General features: G+C 36.6%; 1 protein-coding gene and 1 pseudogene across 1 annotated transcript; both read left to right on the forward strand.

Annotated features, from left to right (window-relative positions):
• The first annotated feature begins 2969 nt into the window (after positions 1-2969).
• Positions 2970-4816, forward strand: LOC123283020 (olfactory receptor 4S2-like; annotated as a pseudogene).
• A 15574-nt stretch (positions 4817-20390) lies between these two features.
• On the forward strand, positions 20391-21314 carry LOC106833371 (olfactory receptor 4N2-like). Its single transcript, XM_014844561.3, has one exon. The coding sequence runs from the start codon at positions 20391-20393 to the stop codon at positions 21312-21314; it is 924 nt and encodes a 307-aa protein (XP_014700047.3).
• Positions 21315-22252: the final 938 nt, after the last annotated feature.

Here is a 22252-nt window from a genome sequence, read left to right on the forward strand (position 1 = left end):
ACCCTGAAATCCTCTTCATCATCAGGTTAACACTAACTCACATTTCAAAATCCCACTCAATGGTGACTTTCTCTGGAAAAGTGTCCCTGACTGTCCTGGGCTTCCTTTCCCTTGTCTCAGAGAACTGTGATTGTTAGTTTGTGTGCAGACCTCCTCTATCTGATTGCCAACACGTCAGATGAAATAATGTCTAGATTAATGATCAATATCACATCACTTGTTATTGCATTCCCATTGTAAGTTTAATTTGAACAAAGTTGGGCATAAACTGTGGATTTGTGATGATCTTACCAGTTCCAACTGTAGTCTATATTGGATATAGTTAACACTGGATACAGTTAAATATATATAAATACTGGATATAGTTAAAAAAATAAAAAACCCAACTCTTTAAGATTAGAATAAAAGGAGACTTTTAACCATTACAGAGGGTTTAAGATTTTCAAATGAGAAAGAAGATATGATGAATTTGATGCCATCAGCCCCAGTGGCATGCATATGCATTAAAATAAGCTTCGAAGTCCCATTGCCTAGGTTCAAATACCAGCTCTGCCAACGACAAGCTCTATGACCTCGAGTAAGTTATTTACTCTCCGTGCTTCAATTTCCTTATGTCTGAAAAGAGGATAATAATCATAGCCTACCTCATAATATTCTCATGAGAATTAAATGTTATTAACACTTAGAATAACACCTGGCACATAGTAAGTACAATATAACTGTTTTCTATTATTACCTAAATATTTTTTCAACCCTTATGATTTCGCCAATTGGTTATGACTGAACAAAATTTGGTTTTGCTGATATAGTGTCATGGTATTTTCAAAGATTTTTAAGTGTCGATGAAAATAATCCATAATCAATCTATAAATGAAAATTTGGGTGAGTTTATTCTGAGCTTAAATCTTAGGATTATAACCCGGGAGAGTCTTTCCACAAAGGAACAGAGCACTCCAAAGAAGTGGGAGTATAAGGGTGGTTATATACCCTCAAAGAGGGTGTTTCAGGTATGATTGAAATGTCCCTCCCACAATAGTCACAAGATTGCCCTGTCGGCACAGCACTTGATGGACACAGCAGGTAGTGGGTCTGCTATCTTGGTGGGCGTAGCAGGAGGCAAGTCTATTGTCTCTAGCTGGGCGGTCACAGGTGAGCTCAGCAATCAGCTTCTAGCCTAAGGAAAGATACTTAGTCCTTAAGGAGACGCCAATTTTGGGAGGGGCAGGGAAGTTGCACCTTTATCTCAAGGGCCTTTTGCTCTTGCCATAGGGAATCTCTAAAGCAGATATACAATGCATGCTCAATAGCCTTGGTCAGGCCCTTTTGGAAAGACAAGGTCAGGCCGAATTAGGTTTACACCAAAATGGCTTCCTCATATATTCCAATATATCCTATTACTTGTCATTTTTATTTGACAAAAGACATGGATCATATTCTCTCATCAAAGGACTTTGCACCATACGAGAGCAAATGATGATTTTTGTTTCCTTTGGAGAGGAAGATTGACCCTAAGCTAACATCTGTTGCCAATCTTCCTCTTTTTTTGCTTGAGGAAGATTGTTGCTGAGCTAACATCTGTGCCAATCTTCTTCTATTTTGTATGTAGGACGCTGCCACAGCATGGCTTGAGGAGAAGTATGCAGGTCTGTGCCTGGGATCCGAACCTGTGAACCCTGGGCTGCTGAAGTGCAGCATGCAAACTTAACCACTATGCCACAGGGCCGGCCCTACAAATGATGTTTTAAATGCAATTCTTTTTCATGAGAAGTTTGTCTGTCCCTCTATCATCTCGTTCCCTCTTTCATCTATCTTCTTCATCATCATCATTTTTTTTCTATTTATTACGTCTTTCTATCATTTTTTTAAAGGGGATGTGTACTGCACGGGATCAGGAGGCTACAATTTAAATACCAGACCCTTCACTGACTGTATTGTATTGGATGATTTACCTAACTTCAAACTTTCCTGTTCTTTAAAATGAAGTCAAAGATTATAATGTTTTTGGGAGGATAGAATGAGGTAACATATGCTAATAGTTTAGCATACAATCCTGTACATAGTAATGTGTTTAATAAATATTAGCTACTATTAATAGTATCTCTTTAATGGAAATGGCGGATACTATAGTTTATTATTTCAGAAATAAAATTATGTATAAATTTTAATATTTTATATTTTTCATCTATATAATTTTTGTATAATAGCTGAATAAATCAAATTGCAAATTCTGTTTAATAAAATGATCCCACTTCATAGATTCAAATTGTAAAGTAAAACACTTCATAAATGCAAAAAAAGGCACATAGAGGATCCCATTTTATTTTTGTAATAGCTTTGTGAGGTAGAAAATTTTATCATCCATCTTTTATAGATGAGAAAACTGAGATTCAGAGTGAATATAGACTAATTTACCTAAAGTTATCCAGTTGATGAGGTGCTCAGGCTGTAATCACTCAGCTTCTGGCCAGTGCTCTTTACACTATCCACACAGAAAAGAGGTATTTCTAGTAGAGAAGAAGGATAGCTAATAATGCTTCAGAAAATCCCTTTTTATTCCAAGGAACTTCTTTAGACTTTGTTTCCTGATTCATCTCTTTCAAGAATTCTTCCCTGATTATTTTTATCCAATATTTTTCTCTATATGCCTTAAGCATTTCTGTATATAGTTTGTAAAATGGTATCAGACATTTATTTTTTAAGTACCATTTATAGCATTATCTTTTTGGGAAATTTTATTCCTAATTCTTAACTATGATTTCAGGGAAGAGGGCTTTTTCAAGGCAAATGGACTGAGGGTAATAGGATACTTAATCATTTTTAAACTTTTCTACTCTTTAGAGCAACATAGGAAAAAAGTATTTCTCGGTATCGTTTGACCTTTCGTCAGGTATTCTTCGTGGACAAGCAAAGTGGAATTTTCACATGCAGCCTGAGGCTTAGGACTGAAATTCCCCCAGTGATTTATAAGCATGGGTTTTGGTAAGCAGGAGGCCACTGTATATGTTGTTCTCAGTCACTAAAAATGGTTTAATTTCTAATTGTTTTGAAACTTCCGATCTAATTTAGGAACTGGAAACTGAACCTGCTTTACTCAAGTAGAACATTATTCTTCTATAGTTGATCTGTGTATATTATATTAAAAAGATTCATCTGAGAATTTTGACAGCAGATTTCTGATTCTGACTTCTTGCTTTTATCTTCGGTCTCAAAAATTAATTTATTTATTTAATAATTAATTCAAGTTTTTTCATTCCAAAAAGAATTTCTGACAAGAGAGAGAGGGAGGGAGGGAGAGATAATAGAGATACAATTAGGGAAAAACGTTAAATCTAATAGAAAAAACCTCAATCTGGATTCTTGTGTGGGAGAAAGGAACTGTAGATCTAAGTGTAACAGAAAATCAAATGTGAGTCAATAATGTAGTAAGAAAATTAATAATGAGAAAAATATTAATTAACTGTAGTCAAGAAATAGGAAGAATTTCCTCTACTATATTTAGCATCACTTTTTTTTTTTTTTTTTTTGAGGAAGATTAGCCTTGAGCTAACATCTGCCACAAATCCTCCTCTTTTTGCTGAGGAAGACTGGCCCTGAACTAACATCTGTGCCCATCTTCCTCTGTTTTATAAGTGGGACACCTGCTGCAGAATGGCTTGAAAAGCAGTGCCATGTCTGCACCGGGATCCAAACCTGCAAACCCCGGGCTGCCAAAGCAGAACAGGCAAATTTAACTGTTGCACCACCAGGCCAGGCCCTAGCATCACTTATATATGTTAATAAGGCTGCTCCTGTTAGACTTTACCATGCTTACAATGGTTTTTAACATTTATTTATTTTTACAGGGAATCAGAGCCACTCAACCAGTCCTGCCTGGGTCCCCATGGAAGTGGTCAAAAATGTCACTGAGTTTATATTCCTAGGACTTTCCCAAGATGCCAGAATCCAACAGATTTTCTTTGCCCTTTCCTCCTCTTCTACCTTGTGATTGTGGTAGAAAATCTGTTTATTTTGCTTATGGTCTTTTCTGATCCCCAGTGCCACACACCCATGTACTTCTACCTCAGTAGCCTGTCATTAGTGGACATGGCCTATTCCTCAGCCACAGCGCCCAAGATGATCGAAGACTATTTCTGAGAAAAAGACTATTTCCTACTGGGGCTGTGTAACTCAGATGTTTACCTTCCACTTTTTTGGTTGTGCTGAGATTTTTGTTTTGACTGTCATGGCTTTTGACGGTTATGCCGCCATCTGCCAACCTCTTCGTTATACCACCATCATGAGTGCCAATGCTTGTATTGTGCTGGCATCACTGTCCTGGTCAGGAGCCCTGGGTCATTCCTTTTTTCAGACCCTCCTGACCTTTCAGCTGCCTTTCTGCAATGGTCAGGTCATCGACCACTACTTTTGTGATGTCCACCCAGTCCTAAAACTTGCCTGTGCTGATACAACCCTAGTAAATATGTTGGTGATTGCCGATACCTGTCTTATCTCTCTGGAGTGTTTCCTCATTCTTCTGGCCTCCTACACAGCTACTCTATTTAATCTTCAGAAGAGGTCTGCAGAGAGTTGTCACAAGGCTCTCTCTACCTGTGGATCTTATCTGATTGAAGTAACTTTCTTCTTGGTCCCTTGTATCTTTATTTATCTCCATCCGTCCACTACTTTCCCACTGGATAAGGTTGTGTCTGTGTTCTATACTACCATCACTCCAATGCTAAACCCATTCAGCTATACTCTCAGAAATGAGGACGTAAAGAATGCCATGAAATGACTATGGAGTTGCAAGCTCTCCTTGAAGGAAAAGCAGAAGGGTTAATTTGTCAGAAATGCAGTCAGAGAATTAGCTGATACCTTCAGTGGTCTCTACCTTATTAATAACTTTAAGGAATAATCTCTAAATTCAACTATCTTGTACCTTTAATTTAACAGGGAATAATTTGAGGCTATTTCATTTCTCTACCTTTAGGTGGACTAAACTTAAGCCATCCATACTGGCAAGATTTTTCCCCTCTTGCTTCTATAGTAGGAGAGTAAGCACTCCTACTCAGTATCTCATTTAACTGCTTTAGATCCCTTCAATTCAAATCAAACTCTCTTAAGCTATAATTTAATGATTTAGAATGAGGTTACAAGAGAAAGACATCTCTGAGGAATCAGATCATTTCTCCTAAAAAAGGTGTAACTTCTCAGGAGCTGCCTTTTTGTTTTCCTCCCTGCCTCTTTCCTCCCTCCCCCCCCTTCCTTATTCCTTCCTTCTTGTTTTCTTTCTTTCCTAGTATTTTCCCACAAAATTATCACATAATCTGGTAGATGAAATAGATTCATAAAACTATAGTACAATGTAACAAATGCAGAAAATGTGACATACACTGCATACAATGAAGAAGTTGATATAAACTGACAAACTGCCCAAAGGATGGTTTCTGTATAGGAAAAGAAAGAAAACAAAAAGAGAAAGAGAGAGAATTTCACATATCATGCTGGGGAGCAATTTTTTTTAAAGAACTTCTTGGAGAATTTGAATATTCTCTATCACCCCAATACCATCATAATATTTTTATTGGAAGCAATCTTTTTGGGTTATTTTTGCAATACAAAGAACAGATTAATTAAAGCAACTAAAATGAATTGACCTTTGAACTAGTGAAATGACTAAGTCAAGGAGATGTATTTCTATTATGAATTTTTAGTTAAAATTGTGTTAAATTTTTACAAAGTAAAAATGGAGTAAGCACATTTCTTTTGTGTGTTATTCTTAATAAAGTTGGAGAGTTGCTGGATATTCCCAATACTTCAGCAAAGGCATTTTTATTCTGAGGAACTTTTTAGGTTTTGTTTCATAATTCATATCTTTTAAGAATTCTGCCCTGATTATTTTCATCCAATGTTTATTTCTTGTGTACCTTAAATGCTCCTATATATAGTTTATAAAAGCGTATCAGATACTTATTTTTTTCTGGTTTTTGTTTTCTAATGGATTTTATTTAATTTTAACAACTTATCAAGGATATAAATAGTGTATCTTACTTCTTTCCTATTCTCTCTCCATATAGCACAGAAATGGCTGTGCAATACATACTTGTGACAGAGTCGGCCATTTGTCATCCCAATATCCATTGTTTCCTTTTTCCTTAGTGGCAGAGACTTGACATTATTTCTGGTCACCCAGCTAAAATATTGTATTTACCAGGCTCTCTCTTGCAGCTAGGGGTGGACAATATGATGTTAACAGTAGCTTGTGGGTGGGACATTTGAAAATTCTTTAAAATGGTTTCTCTACACTTTAGCCCTTCTGTACATGATCACCATGAACATTTGCTGCATTTATTTACAGTTATTTTTCATGTTACCTTTCTTCTGAAGAAAAGATCGTTCTATCCTTTTTGTAAACAGAGTTTTTAAAAATAAGCAATAAATAAACTGAAATTACATTTAAAATGGCAGGCCACATTATTTTTCTTTTTCCCTCTTAAGATCTAAATAAAATAATAATAACAACAGCAAAAGGGAAAAGAGTTTAGACTACAAGAACAAAGAGAACAGGATAGAAGTTAGATGCATACAAAAGATTCCAGTACATGTTTGGAAAAGAGAAGGCAAAGGTGTGGCAACTGATTTGGCAGAGTGGAAAAGACTAACTCTACAATCTGAGAGGAACACAACAGAAACGCACAGATTTATCTCCCAGAATCCCTGACGTGTTTGAGATGCCAGGATACCAGGTAAAGGAAACAGTGGGGTTCAGGACTGGTAATAGTGAGATTAACAGAAAGGAATATTTCAGTCTCCCATCTGCTCTTTCTACATCTCACTCCCAGATACTCACATAGACATATCATTCACAAACAGAATATTGGCATCTTTGTGTTAAGAAATTGAATGGTATTGGAGAAAAATCTTTCACATTCTGCCTTTGGAGATCACAAATGCGATGGCTGCCTCTCTACTGGAACCCTGACAAGAAGCCTACCAATTAGTGAGCTCTGTTCCATTGATCCAGAGCATTTAGTCAAATTTTTGGTGTTTTATTCTTTAATATACATGAGGCAGTTAAAGAAAAAAAAGCGAGTCTTTAGGAAGACCAAAAGGACTCTGGTGGAATCAAAGATAAGACAAGAAGAAATAGATTTTACAAAACCATTCATATCTTCAAATGATGAGAGAAAATACTTTCAATCTTGAAATGAGAAAATGATGCCATAAAAAATAAACAGAAGGCATAGGATGCAATAGAGATGAACGAAAGTAGAGACATAGAAGCCCCAGGCAGGGAAGCTTCAGAAAACAAAGAGAGGAGAGTAAGTATTATCTAAAATGATGTTGGAGCATCTTTGTCATAAATGTATAGTCAATCAGATGGAACAAGTTTGTTTATTTAAGGAAACTATATATATTATTTAGAACCCTAACAGAAATTGATGACACAGTCAAGATAGCATAATTGGAGGATGGTTTATTCACAAAGAGACTGTCTGTAAAATTGTAAGTATAGGGATATGGAGGTATGGCATTAGACAGTGCCATAACCAGGTGTTAGAAGCTTCAGAGCTGTTAACACTGTTATGCCTGAAGGGACTGTGAGAAATTGAAAAGGAGAGAGATTTGACATAGACCTTTGAGAGGAACAGTGACCTTCAATGGAAAGACAATTGGCAGGAGGTTAAGGGAATAAATAGCCCTATCTTACTCTTTTTTCTTGAATCACCTGTCAGGGAATATTGTTGGCTGAACCCAACCACAAAACAGATGACAGAAGAGACTTGTTGATAAAATCCATAAAGGTCTTCTGGGACAGAGTGAAGGAGAAGAGGGTAGTGAGAGGATCTGGTGGGGCAAATGAAGATTTTCAGCATATCTTCCAAAAGAAATATGACATGACTACTAACTTAGTAAAAAGAAAAAGGCATACAAGAAAGAAAGTATAATTATCATTCAATACTTGGCTTTATGGAGAAAAATATAAAATCATAGTAATGTTATTCTTACTATATATTTAATTTAAAAATTGATACAATTAGGAGAATGTAAAGAAGAAACATTAGACAGGGTTATATTTGAGAGCTAAATTCTTATTTTGCCATGACAGAAATCAAATGATAATGTTTAAAAGGAATTTACAATAAATAACAAGGTGTGTATTTTATTTAGATAATACAGAGTTAATACTGAAAGTAATAATTTTAAAAAATAATAGAGTATAGGGCAGAAGTTAGCATAATGCCTTCCAGGTTCATCCATGTTGTTGCAAATGCCAGAATTTCTTTCTTTTTAAGGCTGAATAACATTTTCCATTCATCTGTCAATGGACACTTAGGTTGTTTCCATGTCTTGGCTGTTGTGAATAAGGCTGCAATGAACATGGGAATACAGATACCTCCTCAAGATAATGACTTTGTTTCCTTTGGATATATACCCAGAAGTGGATCACATGGCAGTGCTATTACATGAAGGAAGCATCATACCGTTCTCCACAGTGGTTGTACCAGTTTGTTTTCCCACCAACAGTGCACAAGGGTTCCCTTTTCTCCACATCTTAACTAGCATTTATCTCTTGTTTTTTAGTGATAGCCATGCTAACCTGTTTGAGGTAGTATCTCAATGTGGTTTTGATTTGTATTTCCCTGATGATTAGTCATGTTGAGCACCTTTTCATATACCTGTTGGCCATTTCTATGTCTTCTTTATGTATCTTCAGGTCCTTTGCCCATTTGTTTTTTTTTTTCTATTAAATTGTATAAGTTCCTTGTATATATTAAATATCAACCCCTTATTGGATATGTGGTTTGCAAATATTTTCTACCATTCCATAGGCTGCTTTTTAATTTTGTCGATAGTTTCCTTTGCTGTACAGAGCTTACTAGTTCAATGTAGTCCCATTTGATTATTTTTTCTATTATTTCCCTTGCCCAGTCAGACATGGCACTTGAAAATATACTGCTAAGACTGATATCGAAAACTGTACTGCCTATTTTTCCTTCTAGAATTTTTATGGTTTCAGGCCTTATATTCAAGACTTTAATTCATTTTGAGTCAATTTTTGTGCATGGTGAAAGATAATTGTCTGCTTTCATTCTTTTGCAAGTAGATGTCCAGTTTTCACAACATCAAATCTTGAAGAGACTTTCCTTTCTCCATTGTACGTTCTAGGCCTTTTGTAGAAATTAGCTATCCATAGATGTATGGGTTTGTTTATGGGCTCTCAATTCTGTTCCAGTGATCTGTGTGTCTGTTTTTGTGAAAGTACCGTGCTGTTTTGATTACTATAGTTTTGTAGTATATTTTGAAATTAGAGAATGTAATACTGCCAGTTTTTTCTTTTTTCTCAGGATTCTTGTGGCTATCTGAGGTCTTTGTTGTTCCATATAAATTTTAGGATTCTTTATTCCATTTCTATGAAAAATGTTGTTGGGACTTTGAGAGGGATTACATTGAATCTGTAGATTGCTTTGCAAAGCATGGACATTTTAATTATGTTAATTCTTCCAATCCAAACATGGAGTGTCTTTCCTTTTTTTGTGTTTTCTTCAACTTCTTTCAACAGTGTTTTATGGTTTTCAGTGTATAGGTCTTTAACCTCCTTGGTTAAATTTATTCCTAGAGATTTTATTCTTTCTGTTGCAGTTGTGAATGGGATTGAATTGTTTTTGTTGTTGATTTTTTTGAGGAAGATTAGCCCCAAGCTAACATCTGCTGCCAATCCTCTTCTTTTTTTTGCTGAGGAAGACTGGCCCTGAGCTAACATCCGTGCCCATCTTCCTCTACTTTATATGTGGGACACCTGCCACAGCATGGTTTGGCAGGCAGTGTGTAGGTCTGCACCACGGATCTGAACTGGTGAACCCCGGGGTGCCGAAGCATAACATGTAAACTTAACCCCTGTGCCAACAGGCTGTCCCCAGTGGGATTGTATTCTCAATTTCTCTTTCTGCTACTCTACTGTTAGTGTATAGAAATGCAACTGATTGTTATATGTTGATTTTGTATCCTGCAACTTTACTGTATTCATTTATCATTTCTAAAAGATTTTTGGTGGATTATTTAGGGTTTTCTATATATGATGAAATCATGTCACCTGCAAATGGTGATAGTTTGACTTCTTTGTTTCTAATTTGTATCTTTTTAATTTCTTTTTCTTGCCTGCCGGCTCTGGCTAGTGCTTCCAATACTATGTTAAATTAGAGTGATGAAAGTGGACATCTTTGTCTGGTTCCTGTTCTTAAAGGGATAGCTTTCAGTTTTTCTCCGTTGAAAATAATATTAGCTGTGGGCTTGTCACATATGGCCTTTATTTTGTTGAAATACTTTCCTTCTATACCAATTTTATTCAGAATTTTTATCATAAATGGATGCTGTATATTCTCAAATGCTTTTTCTGCATATATTGAGATGATCATATGATTTTTGTTCTTCATTTTGTTAATGTTGTGTATAACATTGATTGATTTGCCACTGTAGAACCATTCCTGCTTCTCTGGAATAAATGCCACTGGATCGTGGTGCATGATCTTTTTAATGTATTGTATTCGATTTGCTAGTATTTTGCTGAGAATTTTTGCATCAATGTTCATCAGTGATATTGGCCTGTAATTTTAATATTTCATGTTGTCCTTGTCTGATTTTGGTATCAGGGTAATGTTGGCTTTGTAGAATGAGTTTGAAAGCTTCCCCTCCTCTTCAATTTTTTCAAAAAGCTTGAGAAGGATGGGTATTGTCTTTTTTGAATGTTTGGTAGAATTCACCAGGGACTTTTATTTTTGGGGAGGTTTTGGATTACTGTTTTGATCTCCTTACAGGTCATTGGTCTATTCAAATTCTCTATTTCTTCTTTATTCAGTTTTGGAGGGTGGCATGATTCTAAGAATTTATCCATTTGTTCTGGATTATCCAATTTGTTAGCATGTAGCTTTTCATAGTATTGTCTTATAACATTTTGTGTTTCTGAGGTGCTGTTGTAATTCCTCCTCTTTCATTTCTGATTTTATTTATTTGAACCTTCTCTCTTTTTTTCTTGGTGAAGTTAGCTAGGAGTTTGTCAATTTTGTTTATCTTTTCAAAGAATCAGCTCTTGGTTTCATTGCTTGTTTCTGCTGTTTTTACAGTCTCTATTTCATTTATTTCTCTGATTTTTATTATTTCCTTCCTTCTACCAATTTGGGGCTTTGTTTTTTCTTTTTTCTCCACTTCATTTAAGTGCACTGTTAGGTTGTTTATTTGAATTTTCTTTGTTTGTTGAGGTAGGCCTGTTATTACTATAAACTTCTGTCTTAGATATGCTTTTGCTGTATCCCATTAATTTTGGCATATTGTATATTCATTTTCATGTCTCCAGGTATTTTTTGATTTCTCCAATAATTTCTGCATTGACACAATCATTGTTCAGTAGCATTTTGTTTAATCTCTGCCTGTTTGAGACTTTTCTGGTTTTCTTCCTATAGTATAGTTGTAGTTTCATACCATTGTGGTCAGAAAAGGTACTTGGTGTTATTTTAACCTCCTTAGACTTACTGAGACTTATTTTGTGGTACAATGTGTGACCTATCCTGGGTAATGTTCCATGTGCATTTGAAAAGAATTTGTATTCTGAGGTTTCTGGATGGAATGTTCTAGATATATCTACTAAGTCCATCTGGTCTAATGCGTCCTTTAAGACAAATGTTTCCTTATTGATGTTCTGTTTGGATGATCCATCCATTGGTGTAAGTGGAGTGTTAAAGTCCCCTACTATTATTGTGTTGTTGCCTATTTCTCCTTTTATGTATGTTAATAGGTGCTTTATATATTTAGGTACTCCTATGTTGAGTGCATAGATATTTACATGTGCTACATCCTCTTGTTGGATTGTTCCCTTTATCATTATGTAGTGTCCTTCTCTGTCTTTTGCTACAACTTTTGTTTTAAAGACTATTTTGTCTGATATAAGTATTGCTACCCAAGCTTTCTTTTCATTGCCATTTGCATGGAATATCTTGTTCCATTCCCTCACCCTCAGGTTGTTTGTGTCTTTAGGTTTGAAGTGTGTCTCTTGTATGCAGCATATATGTGGTTCTTGTTTTGTAATCCAATCGGCCATATTATGCCTTTTGACTGGAGAATTTAGTCCATTGACATTTAAAGTAGCTCTTGATAAGAATGTATTTATTTCCATTTTACTACTTTTTTTCTGAGTGTTTTAGTAGTGCTCTATTCCTTCCTTCTTCTCTTGCTCTCTTCCTTTGTGGTTTGATGGCTTTCTTTAGTATTATGTTTGTGTTCCTTTCTATTAATTATTTGTGTATTTATTATAGGTTTCTGGTTTGTGATTACCATGAGTTTCATATATCATAACCTATGTGTATAGCATCCTATATTAAGTTGATGATCTTTTTATTTGATCTCTTGCTGAAAACTCTACTCTTTTACTCCCCTCCTCCCACTTTTATTTTTTCAATACCATATCTAACCTCTTTCTTGTGTGTGTGTATCCATTACAGTCTTATCATGGGAATAGATAATTTTAGTACTTTTGTCTTTTGACCCTCATACTATCTTCATAGGTGGTAGATCTGCTACCTGTACTGTATATCTGCCTTACCAGTGATTTTATCACTTTATTATTATTATTATTATTTTCTTATTCCTATTTGTGGTCTTCTCTTTCCCACTTACATAAGTCCCTTTAGCACTTCTTGTAAGGCCATTTTACTGGTGATAAACACCTTTAGTTCTTGCTTGTCTAGGAAACTCTTTATCTCTCCTTCCATTCTGAATGAAGACCCTGCAGGAATAGAATTCTTGGCTGTAGGTTTTTTTCCTTTCAGCACTTTAGATATATCATGCCACTCTCTTCTAGCCTGTAAGGTTTCTGCTGAGAAGTCAGCTGATAGCTTTGTGGGGTTTCCTTTGTATGTCACTTATTGCCTTTCTCTTGAGTCTTTTAGGATTCTCTCTTTAATTATGGACATTTTAATTATAATGTGTAAGTTAATTATAATTTAATTTTAATTATAATGTATAATTATAGTGTGTGTGTTTCTTTAGGCTTATCTTGTTTGGTGCTCTCTGTGCTTCCAGTAACTGGATATCTGTTTCCTTCCATAGGTTAGGAAAGTTTTCAGCTATTATTTATTCAAATAGATTCTCTGTCCCTTTCTCTCTCCTTTTCCTTCTGAGACACCTATAATATGGATGTTTGTGTGCTTGATGTTGTCTCAGAGGCCTTTTAGACTGTCCTTATGCTTTTAAATTGCTTTTTCTTTTCTCTGTTAAGCTTGGCTGATTTCCTCTAGTTTTCCATCCAGCCCACTGCTCTGTTCTTCTGTAATATCTCATCTCCTCTTGAGTCCCTCTAGTGAATTTTTTGTTGCCAGTATTGTATTCTTAATTTCTGATTGGTTCTTTGTTATATTTTCCATTTTTTTCTTGAAATTCTCACTGAGTTCATCCATTCTTCTCCAGAGATCAGTTAGTATCATTATGACTTTTTGTTTGAACTCTTTGTCAGGTAGGTGGTTTATTTCTGTTTTATTTCTTTTTCTGGGGTTTTGTTCCAATGTCTTACTTGGAACATATTCATTTGTCTCCTCACTTTGCCTCTTTCTCAGTGCTTATATCAATGTATTAGGTAGGTCAGCTATCACTCCCAATCTTGGAGAGGTGGCCTCATGTAAGAGATGCCTTATGAGGTCCAACAATGTGCTTCCCACTTGTCTAGACGTTCCAGGAGCGATCTTTGTGTGGATTACATGTGTCCTTCTCTTGTGGCAAGGGTTGCTCTTGTTGCAGGTTCCCAGAGAGACTAGGCTTTCCCCCTCCCCAGCTGGTTGTAATGCTCAACTGCTTGTGGCTTCTATGGACCTTCAGTGATTTTTATAAGGTGTGAGAAGCCCAAGCACAGTTAGTTGCAAGGTCTAATAGGACATTCTGATTGCAATTTTTCTGTTAAGTGAGTACATGTCCAGTGTGGCTGGTTTCTAGGCTCAGGGTCTTACAATCACTGTAGGCCTTCAGGCTCAAGGCTGTTGTCAGCTATTTCAGGATTGCAGCTGAGTGGGGCTGGCCCCAGGCATGGCAGCACCCAGTTTGCTCAGGCTTTGGAAGGCAGGGCCAATCCCCTATGTGGCTGTTTGAGAAGAACAGGTCTTTGGCCACTGAGAAGACCCACTGCCCACAGAGACAAACTCACTGACAACAAAGTCCTGCTTGGTGCACACACCCTGACCCACTGAAATGGACCCAGCCACCCCACTGCAGAGGCCCCACACACTCCACCAATGCCCCATACAGACCACCTGCTCCTTCACATGCCCTGCCCCACAGAGGTGGACTCACTCACCTGGCTGCACAGGTTTCAGGTATCCCACTTATGTCGTCCCAGAAGTTGCCTGATGCCTTGCTGTTTGGTAGGGCCAGCACCCATGTTGGTCTGCCTGCCAGACTGGGGTAATCTAGTGGGTGGGGCAGACCTCTGGTCTAACAGGCCAGGGGAAGAATTCCAATGACATCTAACAGTGTCTGTGTCAGCATGCCTATACTAGGTCACAATAATGGCTACTGCTATTGTCTCAGTTCCAGGAGAGGTCTCATCTTTCACTGAGATGCACCCAGAGTTTATCAGGTGAGTTTCTTTTCACCAAAGGACTGTACATCTTTCTTGTGATTTAGGTTGATTTCTGAAATGGGTGAATTTGTGCATGGGCCTTTTAAGAGTAGACTTTTTTTCTGTTATGTCTCATAGCTTTTCTGTGAGAAATCCCTGATGTAGCTAACAGACAGCAAAGCTAGATGTTATGACACTTGTCTCAGTTATGCTGAGTCCAAAAGCTGCTTATAGTGGTAACACTCCCCTTCCTAGATCCTTCACTCCTCCAAGACGTCTTCAGAACTTTAGATTGCTCCCAGCTAGCTGTGAAATTCTGGGACTCATGAAGGTGGTGTTTTTTCTCTCCAGAATGGAATTTCTGCCTCTTCCACCTAAATCAGCACTGACCCTTGTTGCAGAGGTTCTTTTTATCCAGTTTTCAGTTGTCTCTCTGGGGTAATTTTTCCAAGAGTAGTTGTAAATTTGTTGTGTCCATGGGAGAAGACAAGTTCAGATTACACCTTAAAAGGTGGTGGTGTCACCATCTTGACACCATCCTGATTTTTCAAAATATTATCTATCTTGATGACTAAAGTTTTTAGTCGCTTGGTAAATTTTGTGCCTGGGGCAAGTACCTCAGTTTACTCATCCTCCTCTTGGCCCTGCTGGCTTTCTTGATATATATGTACCAATAATCTACCATAATTTATTTACTTTTTTTATTTTTGAATTTTATTATAACATGTAAATTAACTTTTCTTAACCTTCTATTTACTTTTAACCTAATAAATGAGCTTCCAAGTAGGATTCTATTTTTTCATTCACTGATAGGATTTTGGTGTTTGGATTCATAATTATTCCAGTGTGGCATTATGTGATACATTTTACAATATTTATTCCTTAAAAAAGCTCTGCCTAGTTATGCTTGCCTAATTTAGTTAGCATTCTAATAACTCCCTTTGGAAATATTCAATCAGGTCTTGGTAGTCTCAAATCTTGAAAGCACTTTCTCCATTGCATCATAAAGAGTTAGAGGAGGTCTCAAAATCTAAGTTTCCCTATGTAGAACAAATATTTATGAACAATGACAAGAATGATCAGTTAATATTTTATTAGGGGGGTGGCTAATTTGTGAGAGTTACATAAAACTCTTGGAGACTCAAATTTCCTGGGTGGTGGATATTCATATTTACAAGAAACAAGAAGGGGAACACAATAGAAAAAATACTGCAACTATTCTACTGGTTCACCTGCTGCCTTGGAATACAGGTCAGACTTTCAGTAGGAATAGCCGGAGGCTGGGTCTAAATTCAGCAGTGCGGCATTTCCTACCCTCTCCCTCAATAGAGCTCTATTTGCTCTTAGTGCTTAGAATTACTTTAATGGTGGATAAAAATTTTCATTCTATTATTATAATTAAATGAGATGATCAATAGCCTTCAGATAAGTTGACATCTGGTGTTAAAAGTAAGAAGCATACAAATAACTGATATATTTTATTTTCCTTAAAGTACAGATGAAGGGAGGAAGATGCAGAACGAATAGGTTAAGGGTTCTAGAGAAAAAAGTTAACAGACTTTATGATTTTGCAGATGATTAGCCCATAACTCTAAATTTCATACTCAACACATTTGAGAGCGTCTTCTGTTGTTTATGGTTCTGTTTTTCATCAACATTGGGCTTTGACAGAGAGAAAGTTGTGCAAGTGAGAAAAGCTTGATATACAAACTACTGATTGCATAGGCAATTTCACACGAAGTCTTTACTGCACCTCCACAATTTCTTCCCTTTATTAATCACTCAGATTTATGAAGCTCCATCACACAAGATTTACCCTACAGACATTGACAGAGGATCTACTGGCAATGGATCCGTTCAATAGAGCTACCTCTTAACATTTAAATATTTTCAGGGTTAATTTTGGTCTAAACACACTTGAATAAGTTACTTATTATTACCATCATCCATTAGTTTTATCCTAATATCATCCCTATCAAATAGAAGGAGTCAACACATTAGTCATAGATGAAAACTCAGCCTTCTGAAAGTAAAGTGACTTTCCCAGGGTCATACATTTAGTGAATAGCTGAGCCAAGGCATTAGAATTAGATAAAATGATTCTAAACCAAGGCTATTTCTGCATTACTACATTGCCTAAAAAGCTAGCATTTGAAGGGAATTCAGAAGTAATTTAATAGAACCATCCACTTTTGTTGATGAGGGAATTTCCTGGCTGAAGACCTATGCATTTGTTTAGCACTTTCTATATCCATTATAAGCATCAGTATCAATTAAACATTTGATCAGGTCTTTCAGCCTGATCCACATTTTTCATAATATATAAAACTTGTAAATTTATATTTAAATAATTTACAAGCTTCAATCAACATGCTGATACATATCACACTCAAATTTTTGGAAACTGTGTTAAATATATTCATTTCATTAGAATTATACTAATGAGATTTACTTTTCTTAAAAAAGGTAAATCATATCATTTTATCCAGTTCACTTATATGCAGAAAAAAATATATGAGGAAATGGGAAATAATTAGTGGTTCAGATTTGTAAATTGCGAGGATACCATTCAAGAGAAAATGGTTAGTACTGAAGAGTGAATTATACATTTTTATTTTGTAGACCAAATGTTTAGAATAGAAGATGATGGGAAGCATATACATTGCTCCTTTTTGCTTGAAAGAAACAATGAGGGTTTTTAAAATTTTTGTCTTTAGATGTAATGGCAAAACAGCACAGGATATAATGGAGCTGCAAGTAATATGAGGACAAGTAGAGAGTGAAAAAAATCTCAGAGTGAAAGAACATGGATAAATGAGAAAGAGACAAGAAAATGATAGAAAAGAGCAAGATGCAAAGAAAGAAAAGTAAATAGGGAAAAAACATTAGATGAAAATGAGAGACAATATATTACCAGGGGAAAAGAAACCACAATCAAACATAGAAAAATAAATTAGAAAAATAAAGGCTTGGTGATGAATGAAAGGAGAGAGAAGGCGAAACGAGAGAAAACAAGGAAAGAAGCATGAGGAAGTGTTTCAGAGATGAGGAAGTAAGCCCCTTGGGTTTCTAAACGCCTGGCTCTGGGAGCTGGTCTGACAACTTCCACTCCAGGCCGCACAGTGTTGCCTCTAGATGCTTGTGTCTTCACCCTTCTCCCTCGCCTTCCCTACTCTACTGTATCATCGTTGCCAGAGTCAGATGAATCTCTGAACTACCTGAAATGGTAAAGAAGATTAGAGGTATAGTGGTGAGGATTTAGATTTCTATTTTTGTGTCTTCTGAGAACACTTTTCCCACTAATTTGGCTAAAATAGAATATTTTTTTCCTGAAGAGGGCACTAATTTTAGATTTTTTCCCTAGAAACTTATTTTATTTTACTTAGAGAAATGCTCATCTGATACATAGTCTCTGGGATCTATGCCAACCACCGTCTCAGAATCACAGGTACAGAAGGTACATAGACGAGAATAGGATGTGGGAAGAAAATGGATCAAATATGACAGGTAGTATGGAATCCCATCTGTTAGGTAATAGTGAGAAAACAGAGATGAAAGACAGGAAACAGAGTGAAAGAGCCTATAACCCTTGATCACAAAGACCCTCAGAAATCCCCTGATGTCTTAGACGTATCATTAAATAGTAATATATCATGAAAGCCACCCCCGCCCCCCCACACACACACCAACTGAGCTTGTGGGATCAACAAAACCTGAATAAGTAGAAGGGGACTCCTGAGTGTATTTTTATAGGAAGACAATGGAATGAATGTTGAGACAAAAGGTTGCCTAAGTGGAGAAAAGAAGTGAGCAGAAAAGCTAATTTTGAGAACCTGCAAAGTATTTTTTTCTGTTAAAATTTTGTGTAGTTTCTGCTTTGCCTTTGTGTGTGTGTGGTGTATGTATACATATATATGCTAATATGTTGAAGTGTGACTTTTATAAATTCCACCTGTGGCTGCTAGTAACACATGGGAACTCATATATTGACCTCTTTATTCAGCTCTAGAGATACTTCAAGCAGATAATTTTAATGTTTTCTAAAATATGTACCCTAACAATGCACTATATAGATTTACTGGGGGCTGTTTTTCAACTTTTCTACTTATCTCCTCTTCTATTTCACCCTCACCTTTCTCTCTTCCTGTCTTTCTTTTCCAAGTACTAACTCACTAGCATTTTCCTTCAAAGATTTTCCCTCTTCTTTGTACCCCATGTTCAACAGAACTTACTTAAAACAAATGTGCTATTTAGCTAAATAGTATGGGGATGTTGGTATATATTACCTTTTACTTTTCTTCAGATCAGCAATTTTCAAACTTTAAAAACATTTCATACCCATAAAACATTTTTGAGCATGTACCTTAAATATATGCACATTGATTTATAAAGTGTATATGTACTAATATATACTGCAAATATTAAAAAGCATTGAGAAGAACAAAATTAAAATGCAGTGTTATATGCATATATATGCATAATTATATACCTGTACTAAATATTTATAAAATACTATTTTCTTTGCACTCCTCAATGGATCGTTATGTGCCCCTTCTGGAATGAGCATATATCACGGAAGTGAGACATAAATCAGTATTTCCCACCATAACTAGTATTCTTTTATTTAGACATAGTTCAACCTCTAATTGTAAGCCCTTTAAAGGAGTGATTTTAGATTAGAAATATTATTTTTAGTTATTCAAGTACACAAAAAAGAGCATCCGTTGATTAAAGCTGGTTTAATAATGTTTTTATGTGTTTAAACTAAATAGTACACACCTTCATTCTTCTACTACTTGTCAATCCAAACAAAAAAGAAAAGTCATTCTAAACTTAAGTAATGTAACCACAGTAGCTTTCGTTTTCCTGTTTTTGAAAGGAATAGATTAGACTGTAGAATCTTTATTATTATTCCCACCTCTTTTATGCTATTACTTTATGAATTCAGGTAATTAATTTTCAAAAATTTTACACTGGCATATTTTGTATTGCAGCATTTGGTGTTTGAAAAACTCTCCCTTAAGTGCCATAGTGGGATCAGAGAAAGAGGGAGATTGGGAAAATATAATACGCAACTGAGATTCAGAGGCTGTTAATTAAGCTGCATGAACAAGGTATGGAGAGGTTACATAAGTGGTACTTAACTAGGGATACAGCAAGGAAACCACCTCCAAGTAAGGTGAAAAGTAAAGTTATTGTTGAGATCCTGGTGATCAATTTGGAATCAGAGTAATACAAGGACACAAGAGCAGAGGAGGACAAGAAGGAAATTAATAAGAGAATACAGAGTGCAAGGCAGAAAGTTATCAGGCAGGAAATGGCAATTCCACAGAAACTGAAGAAAGGAAATTTTTTGTAAAAATTTGGGGTTGGTAGATGAGGAGAAAAGGGGTGTTTATTCAAGAAAAGAGCTCAGCTGCAAGCACAGTACAACCACAAGAATGCAAAGATCTTGATAATTGGAGTTAGGTTGTATTGCATTCAGGAAACTTCTCTTTTGGCTCAGGAAGGTAGGAATTCCAAGGTGTGGTATGACAGACTCTTAATGTGGAGAACTGTCCTATAGAAGCGCATGGTTGAATGGCAATATGCATGTGGCTTTGGGAACAGGATTTTTGTTTGTTTGCTTGTTTTAAATCTAGAGAAAGGGAAGTTTTGGAGTTTACCCAGGATATTGGAGAGGGTTGAGACGTGTTGCTTTTAGCTGAAGTGATGGATATATGTCAAATATTTAACTACAGAAGAACTAAGGTCTAGATGGAAGAAATAGTCATAACAATAAACTCTGCTTCTTGATGCACTACAGACAGAGGAGATGGAGAGCAATAACAGTACAGTGGTGTCAGAATTCATACTCCTTGGTCTTACCCAATCTCGAGATATTCAGCTCCTGGTCTTTGTGCTAGTTTTAATTTTCTACCTCATCATCCTCCCTGGAAATTTCCTCATCATTCTCACCATCAGATTAGACCCTGGCCTCACAGCCCCCCTCTACTTCTTTCTGGGCAACTTGGCCTTCCTGGATGCATCCTACTCCTTCATTGTGGCTCCCAGGATGCTGGTGGACTTCCTCTCTGAGAAGAAGGTAATCTCCTACAGAGGCTGCATCACTCAGCTCTTTTTCTTGCACTTCCTTGGAGGAGGGGAGGCATTACTCCTTGTTGTGATGGCCTTTGACCGCTACATGGCCATCTGCCGTCCTTTACACTATTCAACTGTCATGAACCCCAGAGCCTGCTATGTCTTGCTCTTGGCTCTGTGGCTTGGAGGCTTTGTCCACTCCATTATCCAGGTGGCCCTCATCCTCCACTTGCCCTTCTGTGGCCCAAACCGACTGGATAATTTCTTCTGTGATGTGCCTCAGGTTATCAAGCTGGCCTGCACGGACACCTTTGTAGTGGAACTCCTGATGGTCTTCAACAGTGGTCTGATGACCCTCCTGTGCTTCCTAGGGCTTCTGGCCTCCTATGCGGTCATCCTCTGCTGTGTACGTGGGTCCTCCTCTGAGGGGAAGAGCAAAGCAATGTCCACGTGCACCACCCATATCATTGTTATATTTCTCATGTTTGGGCCTGGAATCTTCATCTACACTCGCCCATTTAGAGCCTTCCCAGCTGACAAGGTGGTTTCTCTCTTTCACACAGTGATCTTTCCTTTGTTGAATCCTGTGATTTATACCCTTCAAAACCAGGAAGTGAAATCTTCCATGAAGAGGTTGTTTAATCAGCACACAGCCTAATTGAAGGCAAAACATAATATGAAAATCAAGACTGGAGCATTTCATCCAAAATTTACTTACTCATTTCCAAATACTTAATTTATTGAGCAGCTCTCATTTGTCAGGACTATTCTAGGCTCTGGGAGAAAGAGCTATTAGAGACAGGTAAAGTCACTGCTCTCTTGGAATCTAGTGGGAATAGACAGCCCATTAAGATAGAAAATAAACACCATGGTTTAAGGGAGATATATTGTCCTGAAGGAACTAAAAAGAAAATCAAAATGATAGCTAGATAGGTAGGTAGATAGATAGGTAGACAGACAGATTGATCAATAGATAGATTGATAGATGATAGATAGAGAGTGTGGGGTGGAGGTAATCAGTTTACTTTCAGTCTTCAAGCAGGCCCTTCTTGAGGAGGTGACATTGGCTGCTATCTAGATAAACTGAAAGAGTCAACCATAGGAATGTCTGGAGGCAGGAAATTCTAGGCAGAGGGAACAGATACTGCAAAAACCTGAAGATGGTAACAAACTTGGTACATTTGAGGAACACCACAAAGTTCAAATTGATGAGGTATAATAAGTGCATGTGAAAATAATTAGAATTAAAGTTGGAGATATTGGTAGCGTCCGACACACATATGGGTCTATGAAGGGAATGTAAAGAGTTTGATATTTTTCATGATTATAAGAAGAAATCGTTCTAAATCTTTATGCAACATAATGATTTCAGTGATCCAGTTTCATAAATGACTTAGGGCTGTAAACTCAAGATTCTGTACAGATATCAAAGAGTTTAAAATATCATGAGGGAAATATTATGCTTATAAGTATATTCCGAAAGAAATTAAACTGCAAGTTTTTCTTCCATAATTAGAGGAAGGCAAAAAATCTGGATATTTTCATATGCAAAGATCATTGAAACATTTTACTTTCTTTTTTTCAGAACTTCATGAT

This window comes from Equus asinus, chromosome 2 (assembly GCF_041296235.1).
Source record: "Equus asinus isolate D_3611 breed Donkey chromosome 2, EquAss-T2T_v2, whole genome shotgun sequence".
NCBI lineage: Eukaryota > Metazoa > Chordata > Mammalia > Perissodactyla > Equidae > Equus > Equus asinus.